This window comes from Pinus tabuliformis, chromosome 9, assembly GCF_031772625.1.
Source record: "Pinus tabuliformis cultivar Carrire ecotype Pingquan chromosome 9, CPIR1, whole genome shotgun sequence".
NCBI classification, from domain to species: domain Eukaryota; kingdom Viridiplantae; phylum Streptophyta; class Pinopsida; order Pinales; family Pinaceae; genus Pinus; species Pinus tabuliformis.
This window is the reverse complement of record NC_142307.1, coordinates 1,293,749,423-1,293,763,873: the sequence shown is the minus strand read 5'-3', so window position 1 is coordinate 1,293,763,873 and position 14,451 is coordinate 1,293,749,423. Positions and strand designations below refer to the sequence as shown.

Below are 14,451 nucleotides of genomic sequence, written 5' to 3'. Positions count from 1 at the left end.
GAAACACACTAAGGAGAAAATAAAGAAAACAAATAAAACCAAATGTTAAAATGTATCTATAACAAGATCCAACTTAAGTAAAGAGGCGAGCGAACATGGTTGGAAATACTACAAAACATGCCATATTCATGGCATGAAGGGCACAAACAATCCAATGACTAATAACAAGAATAAGAAGAGAAATCTCCAAAACTAATACACAAGCGAGCAAGTTTGTATAGCAAAAACAATGAAGATGATAAGATAGTATAGTGTAACTAGTGGTAACCAAATGAAGACAAAAAATTTATCGATTGTTAAGCCCTCTGTCCCATAGATTATCTTTAACTTCGTAAAAATTAAAATAATTTCTTCTTAAAATGGTTCCAGAAAACCTTGCTCTCCCCACAACCTTTCATAAACATTTTAATGTGTTGCACATTATGTTGGAACGATGATAATTTCATTCCACAAAATACTTGGTCCTATGAACAATATGGACCAAATAATACAACCTTTGGAGTAATAAATGTGTAAGCATTCCACGTACATGAGGAAGGCCACCCGGTGCATTTTGCTAGCCAAGTCTACGTGTCATGGAACAAAACCGAATGAATTGCAAGTGGAAGAGAAGAGACGGGGTCAACACGTTACATGCACCATTGGCCAAAAGTAAACACACCCTTTATTTACCACACCCTTATTCCTGTTTTGAAGCGATGATAAATACAAATTTTATTTCAGCGACGATATTGATAATAAATAATAGAAACACCGTACCTATATATAATGCCCAGAACTCAATAGCAAACCCCTCCTGCCACTCATATTTCATATTTGGTATATGTGATTCTTCGATACCTCCGTCGGTAGGCGATAGAGCGATCAGCGAGGAAGGGTTATGAGATGCAACTTCGAGGGGAACCAATGGCCAATCCAAGAGGCGCTACTCTGCGGCCCGGTCTGTGGCAGTCGGTAAGTGCGAATGTTGCTTCGCTTGAACTATTTTTGCTTTCGATTCGTGCGAATATGGCTTCTCTTGAACTGTATTTGCTTTCGATTCTTAGCCTCCATTTGTTTAACTCACGCCGCTTCCTTTTTGATGCAGAATGTGCTTACTCCCGTCGGCGGAGCTCATTTCATCCGCGGCCCTCGCGGGGGGCCGCTGCCGGGGAATGCCTTCCAGGCGAAGGGAGGCGAGGAGGAGGAAGTTCCACCGTCGCAGAATCTATGGGTAGGTAATGTGACCAGCGAGATCACAGAGCCTATGCTCATGGAAAGGTTTGTTAAGTTTGGAGAGATCAACAGTATATCGCTGTACCCGCTGCGGAACTACGCGTTTGTGTATTTCAAGCACATTGAGCATGCCAAAGCGGCCAAGGAGGGTCTGCAGGGCGCGGCCATGGGAGACAGCTTTCTCAAAATCGAATTTGCCCGGGCGGTAAGGATTTTGCATATCATTGCGCTTTGTCTGTTCGTCTGGTGGAGGTTTTTTTGTTAATTGTCCATAAACCCTTAGCTTTTCTCGATATGAGATTTTTGATCAATCTTCTTCAAACTTTTGATTATTTGAAGATATTTAATCGGAACTCTGCTTCCTGGGGGATTTTTTCAATTTTCCTTTAAACCTTTGCCTCTTTAAAATATATGGGTTGAGCTCTTTCAATTGCTTCTTTGGCTAAGAAGTTCTGCTAGATTTCCTCTAAACGCTTGTTTGCAAGACAAATTTGGTTTATTTGCCTTAATTCCCAGATTTGTTTATTTACCTTCCTTCCCCGTTTCACTTAAGGGTTTCGTTCAGCTTTTCACCAAGAATTCGCTTGTTTTTCCCTATTTTTTTAGATTGATGGAACTATTCAGTTTCCGCCGCTTAGAGTTGAATTTCACCTAGTATGGATGCATTTCCAGCGCATTTCAACATTAGCCCATAACTTTTAGGCTGTTATCAAATTTCCCTTATATTTATCTGTCTAAAGTATTTTGGTTAAGCTCTTTCAGTTGCTTGTTTGGCGTAAAAGTTCTTTTTAAGTTTCCTCTAAACCCTTGTCTGGGCGACGAATTTGGTTTGTTTGCCTTTTTCCAGATTGGTTTATTTGCCTTCCTTACCCGTTTCACTTAAGGGTTTCTTTCTGCTTTTCGTCAAGAATTTGCTTGTCTTCCCCTATTCTTTTGCCTGATGGAACTATTTGGTTCCTGCTGCTCAGAGTTGAATTTCACCTATCATGGATGTATTTCCAGTGCATTTCGGCATTAGCACAGGACTTTCAGGCTGTTATAAGTTTCCGTGTCTGTCTAAAGTATTTTGGTTAAGCTCTTTCAGTTGCTTGTTTGGATAAGAAGTTCTGTTTAAGTTTTCTCTAAACCCTTGTCTGGGCAACCAATTTGGTTTATTTGCCTTCTTTTCCAGATTGGTTTATTTGCCTTCCTTTACCCGTTTCAATTATAAGGGTTTCTTTCAGCTTTTTGTCAAGAATTTGCTTGCCTTCCCCTATTCTTTTGCCTGATGGAACTATTTAGTTCCTGCTGCTCAGAGTTGAATTTCACCTAGCATGGATGTATTTCCAGCGCATTTCGGCATTAGCACAGGACTTTCAGGCTGTTATAAGTTTCCGGGAAACGCAAGTGTATAAGGGGCATACTTGGAAGTTAACATACTGAATTTTTTCACTTTATAAATTATATGGATTATCAATAAAAGACAACCAAAATTTTATATATTCTATTAAAACTATACATTAAAAGTAACAAGCATGTGCAGCATATGCAGTTAGTGGACACCTTACCATGTGTCAATTGTCTATAGGTTCTTTTTGTTGAGTATAATAAATGTACTATAATTGACATCAGGTGGTTTAAATTGATACAATTTTTATTAATAGAATTTAAACTCATACAACAAGCACACCCCTGAACTGTGTGAATGGGAAGATCAAAATGAATTGTTGGATGGGCATGTAGAACAAGGTGAAAAGGAGTTTTTTGGTATATCTGGTGTCATAGGAAGGGTTTTAGGGTTGAAGTACGAGTTCATAGGATGAGATTAAAGATCTCTTCCTTGGTTGTATATGACAACCTTGAACTTGAATCATATGTACATCTCAACAATAGTTCCTTGTAAGATATTCAACCACTTGGTTTGGCTTGAATTGTGTTAAACTCTTCATGAAACCATTATTGTATGGATCAAACCAAGTATTAATGGGAAAAAAGTGGTTGGGCTAATGTTTGATGAGTATTAACATTGCCGTAGCAAGCAAAGGAGATACCCATATTAAGTAAAAGTTGTTTTTAGTTCACATTATCGTTTTTAGTTCACTTCGTATATGGTTGAATTTCGTCCCTTGCAAATGGATATGTGAGTCAATCATTTGGCATCTTTATAGTAGGCACTTTGAAGCTGTTGGGAGCTTAGGTGGTGGAAGTTTTGGTGATCATCGGATAGGTGACATGGTGTTGGCGTTGGTGGTGTAGGGATATTAGTGGTCTATAAATGCAGGGAGGATAAATACTAAACAATGAAGGGTCAAGTCACTGAATAAAAATTTCAAAGGATGAGAAGTTTTGAAGGATGATAATTGTTTGAGGTGCATTGTAACCCTAATTTCACACATTTGATGAATGAAGAGGTATTGACAAAATTAAGAGGTACTCACTATTGTGTATCCGCATATTTTCTTCTTTGTACACTTTTTAGGAGCACTTATATCCATTGAAATCCAATCCAAGTCGAAGCACTATGTTATGCAGGGACAATGTAGAATAGTACTTCAATAGACGTTCCTTCATATCAAAGCAATTACTGTTTTATCTATTGATATTGGAATGAAAGTGTCAATGAAAACCAAGAAAAGTAAATATCAACCAAAACTAACGAAATTAAAGCACTTGTCAATGAGTACCCAATTTGCATACTTTTGAGTATTTTGAGTAGGCCCACATTGAAAAAGGTGTATATACTTTTTATGTTTTTGTAGAAATTGTTTTGCTGCCACAAAACGTTTTGAAAAAATAGTTGATTTTAAATCAGCTGTATCTCCCACATCTTTAATTAATAAACAACTAATAAAACATTCATAAAATAAATAGTAGAAATATACCCAAACCAAACATGGCAGAAAAGGCCAGTGCCTCACTATATTATATTCCTCACACTCTCAATGTAATCCAATGTACAAAGAATGATAATAGTACAAATAAATACACGAGGAAGTTTGTCTCAAGATAGTACGTTTATCTTGAACACTATGGTTGAGAAAATATCTCAACAACACACTAATCTAGGAGCTTAACTAGTTGGAGAGAATCTCTCAACCAACTAGGCCTAAACTAATTCCTACCCATGAGGAACAAACTCAATCTAGAAAGGTATGATTAAATCCTAACTTTCATGATTTTAATTAATTTAATTATTTGGACTTAGAATTGTTTTAACATATGAGAGTGAGGCTATAAGTCCAAAATAAGAACGAGGAACCATCTTCCGAGTTCTCATGTTGATCTTCAAAAACGCTGCTTGAAAAACCGCCAAAGCTGGATGATGAAAAAACTGCAATATGAAGAGGCCACGAGTTAGCTGCATGTCTGATTCATCTCCGAATATCACTTGACAACTCCATCACGTGCCAAGCTGCAAAAGGATCCAACTGTCCTTTGCTTGAAATCAGCATCTTGTGTCCACTAAAAAAATTTGATGAACGCCCACTGGCATATTTGTTTGTCCACTAACAAAAGTTGATGAACGCCCATTGGCGAATCTGTTGATGATGATCGCCCACTGGCTGATGACGTTGAAAAACAACTCACTGTTGCTTTTGCTGTGTTTGAAAATTGCTCACTATTGACTTTGTTGTCGATCACCACTGGCGAATTTGTTGATGCTCACTTGCTGATGAAAATGCCCACTGGCTGCTTTGTTGATGTTGTCGAGATTTTTAGTTTGACAACCACTGTCAATTTCTTTGACATTTTCCCCCCTTTGTTAGTTGAAAGGAGAGACAATCTTCTTCAAATTATTTCTGAACTCCCCCCCTTCAGGTGTAGGAGTGTTTCACTGGTGTACTCCCCCGTTCAACTGCACGAGAGTACCATCTTCATTTTTACTGTTGGCTGCAATATGTGTGAGTGAATTCGATTGTAAAACTTATACAATCTTCTGATCGTGGATGACCATTCCCAGGGATCAATCCATGAATAATTTATCTTCAATCTGGTTGATTGTTGTTGTTTGCTGCATTGTGCTGATGAATGATTTGACTTGCCACAATGGTGACAAGGATGGAGATCAAAACACTGATCTTCCAAATGACCGGTTCTTTGACAATGAAGGCATTTTGGTTTGACTGCAACTTCAGTTTGTGTGTATTTTTGTTTGTTTGCAACTTTCTCAGAACTAGCTGATGTGATTTGTGCAAGAAACCTTGCACTGACAAACTTAATGAGCCTTGACTAATCTGGGATATGCAATTTGGCGTCATCTTGGACATATCCTAAGTCTCGTTGATTTCTATTACTTTGGATTTCTTCCCATGGCTTGATGATTGGTTTGGAAGAAAGTTGAACTGGATCAGGGACCACTTCGACACTTGAAGTTGGTTGGATCAGTGACTTGGAATCATCAGCTGTATTTGTATTGTTCAAAGACTTGGAAGCATCACTCTTCTCTAGCAACTCAATTCTTTGTAGTTGCAACTCCAGTTGAAAGAACTCAATCATTTCATGTGCATGTTGAAGATGCAATTGAATATCAACAAGAGTTGTTTTGCTCATGTTCACCATGTCGCCAGCTGATGATAAAATCAAATTGTTAAGAATTTGGGACATTTGAATGTGTGTCACCATGTTAGCTTGCTCACTTTGAATTCAGGGTCGCTTGTACTGTTGCTTATTGCTGATACTTTAAACACTTGCTAGAGTTTTATAACTTGGTTTCTTGAACTCTTGATTTCACGCTCGCTTGATGACGATCGCTTTGCTTGAATGCTTCATTGGCACTTTGTGAATGCTTCAGTCAACTTCACATTGGCTCGTTTGTTGTAGATGTCGTGCTTTGAACTTTCGCACTTGATTTTGACATGCTCGCTTGCTTGGTTGTTTGAATGACACGCTCGCTTACTTTGTTGTTCGAATGACACACTCCCTTGATTTATTGCTTATTGCACTTGTGTTAAACATTGGCTTGATTTGATGCTCACTTGAAGAATAGAATACTAGAATTCACACTCGTTTGATGATGATTGCTTGCTAGATGGCTTGCTTTTGATTACTGACACTTTGTGCTTTCTTGAATGTACTCATTGAATGTGCTGTTTTTAAAAAAGGAAGGGTGTTGAACACTGTCGAAAATGCACCCAAGAGAAACGCTTACAATGATTTGAATGACTCAGTGAAAAACAATGGATTCACTTGGTTTAATTGATTCCCTATCAATTTAAAGCTTGGGTGTCGGTTTCAACCGAGAATGCACCCTTACAATTCAACTCAATTTGTCTTTGATTACAATCCAACTTACAAATTATGATTTGCAAGTTACAGTTTTGTATTGAGCTTATTAAAAAATGGTGCAAGTGCATTTTCCAGAAAATTGTTGTTGAATTGATGCAAATGTTGTTGATGTAGATGACAACTTCATAATTTGATTGGATGTTGATGTAGAATCGTCTTTGACAACTTGATTATGTATTGCTGCTTCTTGATTGTTTGTAGTTCGCTTGATTACATAAGCTTGAATGAAATTGATTATGTGCATGCATTGCCTTAATTTGTTGTGTACTTCATGTGTACCATATTAGAAGGATAGTGTCAAAACTAGACACAAAACATGCACAATCAATCACTACACAAGGTGTACCTAAGATCCCCTTATTCAATTTCAGGCGGATCTAGGACACTTCAACAACACAAAAATTATGTTTTTATTAAGTATTGAAGTACATCAACCTTCACAACATTGTGATTGAAATTTATCAAACAATGAGAATGCCAAGCTAACAAATTCTTGAAGCAACTTGTGTTCAAAAATAAAAGGAACTTTTCAAACCACAAGTTACAACCTTATCACTCTAAAGATTTATAAATCACACCTTATCGCTCCAAATTTCAAAATACTTTCACCTTATCACTCCAAATACAAAAAATGCCCTCACTATTACATACCAATCTTATCCCTCCATAAAAAAAATTATGATCATTCTTTAAAAAGCCTTTATAATGACTTTTAGATACTCCCCTTTTAAAATTGCATTAAAAAATTAAAAAGTTGCATGAAGTCACTTTAAAAAAAAGGAATTGTCGTTTCAGATTTAAAGAACACCCTACAAGGCACGTAATTTCTAGCATGACCAACCAATTGCACCCTATCTTCGCAGAACTCCATTCTCCTTTCACATCTTCACTCAAAAACTCTATGCATCATTCTTCACACAGGTCTTCATCATTCAATGGGCAATAACGATCCACGAAGAGTGCAAACCCGAACACTTCAATTGTATTTTTTATTGTGGGGAGGAATACTTTTCAACGCTCACGACAACCTAGACATTCATCCCAAAAGAGAGATTTATAATCACACACTGAGACAATACATACATGATGAATCTTCTCTCATACTCGATGTTTTGTGCAGCAAATAACTACTTCCACGATGGTGCTCGGCTTCGTTGGTCCTAATGCTTCTTTTCGATGCAACTCAGGCCCTCACGCTGCTGTGTCAACTTCAAGGGTAGGTGAAAATGGTCCGCTGGCTCATGCTGGTTTCTGTTGGATCTGGCTTTCTTCCATTCCATAAGCATCACAACACTTACAAGTGAGGAAGCGCTAAAGTGAGGAGTGAATATAAGACTGGATCATATTCACAGGGCCTGCTCACCCCTCAAGCCCACCACCTCGAGCCCATGGATACCCTTGGTGTCTCAGATTTTCGAAAGAGACAATGCTCGTTTGAATACAATTTAGGGCAGGTCAAAAAACGACAACACTTATTCTCCACAGAGCGATGTTCCTATTCAATCTGGAAACATTATGGGTTCAACACAATATATTGTAACAACAGGGATTGGCACACCACCAAAGAGACAGTTGCTGGTAATTAATACGGCCAGCGATATGTCATGGATACAATGCAATAATTGTAGAGACTGTTATTCACAGCAAGATCCCATATTCAATCCCAATGCGTCATCTTCTTATAAACGCATACCTTGTACTTCGGACGCTTGTACTGTATTAAGCAAATGCCAATATGATCCGTCCCCTTGCGATGGTAACGAGTTATGCGTTTATCAAGTCACTTATGTGGATTTATCGTCAAGCATGGGAGATTACAGCCATGACACCTTGACTCTGGGTTCCGATTCTTTCGAGGGCTTTGCCTTTGGATGCGGGCATATCAATGAAGGGAGCTTTAATGGGACGTCTGGGCTTTTAGGATTGGGGCGGGCTCCAATTGGCTTTCCTAACCAGACAAGAAGCAAATTTGGCGGCCAATTCTCTTACTGCCTTTTGGATTTCCTATCCTCCAATTCAATGGGCTCGTTCAGCGTTGGTCAGAGATTGATTCCAGCGGAGCTTGTGTTATATTTCGAATTGAATTGGAACGCGAGGCCTGGGAGCATTGGAAACGGGAAATGCGTTATTTCTTTGTGGTTAATGGAACAAAAGAATAGCTGTGTCAAGGGCGACCCGTCTATTGCAAGCAGCTTTCTTGGCCCGAGCCCTTGTTGCAAAGAGACTTTCCCATTGAAATCTTTCTTGCTTGGTGACTTTGGCCAGCCATCATGTGAGTCCTTTGAGGATGCTTTAAAGCAATTGTACCTAATCGATGCGATTGATGAGGATGGATTGATAACTAAAATTGGAAGGCAAATGGCAGAGCTTCCATTGGAACCTTCACTAACTTGGCTTAATTTGCTCGACGTCCTTCAGGAGACTCACACCTGTAACAATTGCATCCTCATCGACTTTGTTGGCTCTGCTTCGACAATATGATTCTATCGGCCCACATTATTGACCCCTTCGACCTGGTTATGGCTTGCTGGTTCTGGAAATTCTCATGAAATTAGATCAACCTCTGACTTGCCGACAACCGCATCGCATTGCATCAGTCGATTTAGCAATTCGGCTACAATGTGTGATGACAGTGATTCAGACTCCATATCAAGCACATGTATTTTTCTTAAATAGCTGATAGAGAGCCAATATGTATCTTTCAAGAGTTTAAAACCAATAAACTAAAGCGTTCTATAACAATCTGAAATCATTTTTTTGATGAAAAGAAAAAACAGAAAAACCCTTGTTTTCGTAGTCGCTATACTAAAAGCTGAGCATTTTCTAAACTGAGGAGAAATAACGTAAATCCGGGAGGAAATCCATAAGAAAGAAATTGCTAATTTAGTTGAAACTATGCTATTTGGTGACCAGAAACTTATTGTCAACATCTGGACAAAGGATTTCACTAGACATCCCATTCACCGTTGCTCTGCGTATCAATGGTGGGCTGCGAAATTGCAGGATGCCATCATACGCCATTATTTGGCGAAAGAAAACTCGTTATGATTGGTAGCACTTTTTAAAATGCATCATTCATCAACAAAGGTGATAGCTACTTCACATGTTTCAATACTCAACGCTCCACAAAAAGAGAATACATGGTGTTTGAATGCACAGTCGATTCCTCAACAGGCTACTGCTTTGATACCACATGTAGAAATTTAATAAACAACTAATAAAACACTCATAAAATAAATAGCAGAAATATACCCAAACCAGACACAACGGAAAAGGCTAGAGCCTCACTGTATTATATTCTTTACACTCTCAATGTAATCCAACGTACAAAGAATGATAATAGTACAAATAAATACACGAGGAATTTTGTCTCAAGATAGTATGTCTATCTTGGACACTGTGGTTGAGAAAATATCTCAACAACACAATAATCTAGGAGCCCAACTAGTTGGAGAGAATCTCTCAACCAACTAGGCCTAAACTGACTCTTACCCATGAGGAGCAAACTCAATCTAGAAAGGTAGGATTAAATCCTAACTTTCATGATTTTAATTAATTTAATTATTTGGACGTAGAATTGTTTTAACATATGAGAGTGAGGCTAACAATTTTTTTCCTACGTATATTTTATCCTTCTTTTTAGTAGATTTGGGTATTTTATGAAGTGCAAATTACAAGGATCCTAATGTAGCATTGTATGATATAATATTAAAATCAACTTGCATCAACACTGCTACTAAGATGCTTATGATTAGAGGAGAAATCCAAAAGAATTATATTGTAATAGAGGATCATATCATTGTTGCTAAAAATGGGTGAGGGTGGATAAGAAAATGATTAATTCATTAATCACTTTCTTCCCTTGAGAATTGCCATTGCATATACCAATTTATTTATCAATGATATTAATGGAAGATCCCTTGGAAGTAGTGTCCTACCTTTTCCCCTCTTACATGGCAGGTTAACCTTAGTTACCTTAGCATAGCTAGTAGCTCAAGTTAGACCTTTGTTTAGTAGCTGGTCTTACTTGAGTGAGATTGTAAGGTCTTGACTCTTTAAAGGTCTTACTTAAGTCATTCAATGTTGTATTTCTTGGGTTAAACTTGATACATAGACAAAGTTGAGTGCAAATTATCTTACTATCAATGAGGGGTCTTACAGAAATGTAGGCATATGCACAATAGGATTGGCCATAGCACTCCCTCTTTGCATTGATACTTTTGTATTACATAGCTCCATTGACCTAGTTTTGGTCATTTCTTACACATTAATAAACACATTTTGTCACCATTGTCTTCACTTGCAATGAAAGCTTTTTTACTTGTGTCTCTAACGTCATCATTTCTACCCCCCCTTTAAAAATGCTAGTTTTGTTCATTTGGAAACTTCTAGGGCATATAATGTGGCTATGATTTTTTTTAGTATGCTTTTTTCCTCTAGGATTTGTTTCCCTTTGCATCCTCCAATAGGGCCTTTATTCACATTTTCTTTATTCAATTATTTGGTTAGACTGTAGCTGCTTTACTTCTCTTGCATCTCAAAGGTGATCCCATCTATCCTTTCAAACAATGGAAAGCAAATGGTAAACCTAAACAATCTTTAAGTTTTGAATAATCTAAATATAAGGCAACGTGCATATGCATGATGCCAAGGTTAAACTTATACAACACAGATCTATCACCAAACTTATGTTCTCTATGTTATATATTTTGATATTGAAGCCAATAAACTTTGATTTTGATTATATCCATGTTTTTTTACTCTACCTTAGGACTTTATGTAGACCTTAGTTCCATGCATGACTTGGAGCAAGGCATGTGATAATTGATAATTATTTGAAGTATTGAGCCCATAATTTAAATCTACTCATGGGAGACTTCATTGTAAGCTTCATTTTTTAGCTGGAAATTGCAGGAGACATAAAAGTATTAGTGTGGTTGAAAAAGTAAGAACTATAACATTTGTATATTCATTGAGCTCCTTAGAGAATAGGCAGTTGCCACTTGAACCCCTTGCTTTTTTAAACATTAGTTTTGTTTGTTTTCTTATTTTGTTAATAGATGGCTTGTATTCCTTTGTAATATCATCATTCACAAATGTGTTTGTTGTTGTTTGCTATGCGATTATGTGATGGAAGGAGTGTTGCTAATTATTTTCACTAGATAAGTTACTTTTTATATGCATGTTTCCTTTTATTTTCTGTGGAAGGCCCATATGTTAGGGAAAGATAATGCAATATGTAAACCCATACTAGGAAGTCTAACTTAGGTTTCGTGATGATCAAGTTTGTGTTTGGGTTCAAGTTTGGTGACCATAAATTTCAGAAAATTTTTTTGATAAGGCAAAACAATGGAATAAAATTCGGTGAGTTTGAAAATTATACAATTTAATTATATGTTGTAGGAAATGCACAATTGGAAGCTATATTGGTACTATAAACTTAGTGAAACATCGAAATGCGGTTGAAATGGCCTTGAAATGCCACCGACCATACCATATGGTGTTTTGTGATTTCAAGATGTCATATTGTACGACTGGTGGTATTTAGGTGTCGTTTCACAGCGTCTCAAAGTGGTGTTTCTAGTGTCCATAGATCTACTCAAGCAACCAAGTTGCAAAAATACTATTGTCTTCGGAAGTGTTACTAAAGTCAAGGAAATGGGTGTTAGTTGTACATGGGAATGAGAGTGCAATTTATGCAAAAGTGATAGGACCTTCAAGGGCTCTTACACAAGAGTGAAAGGCCCACATTTTGGCATGAAGAGATAAGGGTATTGAATCGTGTGCACATACTAGAAATTTGGAGGTGAGGGTTACATTCAAGAGAGAGCAAGAAAGATCAAAATAATGCACTTAGGTTGAAGGATCAAAGAAGCAAAATTAGCATGGGTGGCACTAGCTATCCTCGCCTGGGTGCTAGCAATGACCCAATAATTGTTCATGAAGCAAGAAAGATGAAGGCGCTAGTAGCAAAAGAGTTATCGAAACCAACAAATCCTGTTAAAGACAATAAATTATTGAAAATGCTTAATAATCAAGGGAGAGAAGAAGTTGACTCAAGAGTTGTGAAGGCAATCTTTGCTTGTGGCATCCCTTTTAATGTGGTTCTATCCCCATATTGGAAAGATTTGGTGAGAGCGATTAACACACCCCCTCAAGGTTTTAAGGGGCCAAAACTATGAAAAACTTGGAACAATTTTGCTTGAAAAAGAGACAACTTCTTGATGATGTTTTGGGACTAATTCATAACTCATGGGGTAGCACAAGGGTTTCCATTATCCTAGATGGCTGGACTAATATGAGGCGTAGGCCATTGATTAATGTCATTGCATCATCACCAAAACGAGCAATGTTCATAAAAGCAAAAGATTGTTCAGGAGAGGATAATAAGTTCATTGTTGAAATTTTAATTGTTGCTATTGGACAAGTAGGGCCAAAAAATGTGGTGCAAGTATCATAGATAATGCTCTTGTTTGCAAAGTTGTAGGCTTAATTATTGAGAGTAGATACAATCACATATTTTGGATTCTTGCATTGTCCACAATTTGAATTTGATTTTAGAAGAGAATGAGGCCAAAACCAAATGGATTAAGGAGGTCACAGGATAGGCTAGAGAGATTATAAAATTCATCACCAACCACCACTAATCTCAAGCTATGTATCAAGAAAACTCCAGATTTGAGTTGTACAAAAGTTTTAAGACAAGGTATGCCTCGAACTTTAGCATGTTGTGTTGCCTTGTTGAACTTAAAACTACATTAATGAGTATGGTGGTGGGTGGAACTTGGGCCGAGTAGAGATAGGCAAATTCAGAGAAGGGAATTATGGTGAGGGTGTTGATTAATGAAGATTGGTGGAGTAAGATTGATTTCTTGCTCAAGTTCACATTGCCTGCATTTGATCTTCTCTGAGATGCAAACACAAAGAAACCTTTCTTGAGAGAGGTTTATGATGGTATGGATACCATGGTCGAGAAAATCTTGTAAATTATTACACAAGAAGCTCCCACTCTTCCTTTTGTGGATTGTGATTTTGCTACACGTGAGGACCATCATTGTTATGTGGAATGGCTTCAAAACTCCATTGTACACTTTGACACATGCTCTAAATCCAAAATTTTATGATGAAGAATTCATTCGTCAAGGCAATGGGAAGAGGAAAGCCCCACATAAGGGCAAGGAGGTGGCTAATGGAGTGAAGAAAGCCTTTTTGAGGTTGTTCCCAACTTCTTTACAAAGTGATGTAAGAGAGGTTTGCCTATTTTGCTATTGGATTAGAGGATTTTGCAGACGTCAACTTTGGATGGGAGGACCATGGACCTAGTTAAGTGGTGGACCTATCATTAACAAAATGTAGTTGGAGCACTTATAGTTTCGTTCACTTTGTGAAGCAAAACAGTTGGGATCACAAAAGGCTAAGGTTTTTGTATATGTTCATTCAAACCTGCGCCTTGTGTCGCATAGGGGTGAAGAATATACAAGTGGACCTCATAAAGATTCAAATGTGGAAGCAACTCTTGATATTAGTGCCAGTGTTGATGCAAGTGGAACTGCAAGTGCATGTACAATAGAGTCACCTCTTCTATTGAACAAGCATCTTGTTCTATTTTTATTGATGAGGATAAGGGTAGGCAATAAATGACCTTAGTTCATGTTTTATTTCAGCTTTAACACATATAACCTCATGTAGAAAGGTTGATTTTGGTACCTTCGATGTACAATCTCATCTATAAAGGCTAATTTTGGATTTTTGCATAATGTAAATAATTTATGAGAGTTAATATAGACTTGGTTAACATTTCCATTTTTTGGGGGTCATGTTTCCAGTCGTACTCCATTTTTGTTTTTTGTTTTTGTTTCCTCTTTCTATCCACAAGTCAAATTTGAATAAACTTTAAAAATATGTGGTTTGAAGTTCGACTTGAAATTCAGCTTGAAAGATTTTGGCCTGATGTTTGACTTGAAATTTGCT

General features: G+C 37.4%; 1 protein-coding gene across 5 annotated transcripts in view; it reads left to right on the top strand.

The window, feature by feature from the left end:
* The first annotated feature begins 767 nt into the window (after nucleotides 1–767).
* LOC149153295 (flowering time control protein FPA-like) overlaps nucleotides 768–14,451 on the top strand; it is a 140,545-nt gene continuing 126,861 nt past the window's right edge. For all 5 annotated transcript variants that reach the window (XR_016263805.1, XR_016263806.1, XR_016263804.1 and 2 more), the window contains exons 1-2: nucleotides 768–954; nucleotides 1,088–1,420. Coding sequence is in view for 2 of the 5 variants with exons in the window: in XM_089446105.1 (XP_089302231.1) it covers nucleotides 886–954; nucleotides 1,088–1,420 (402 nt within the window). In the remaining 3 variants the exon portion in view is untranslated. The remainder of the gene's footprint in view (nucleotides 955–1,087; nucleotides 1,421–14,451) is intronic.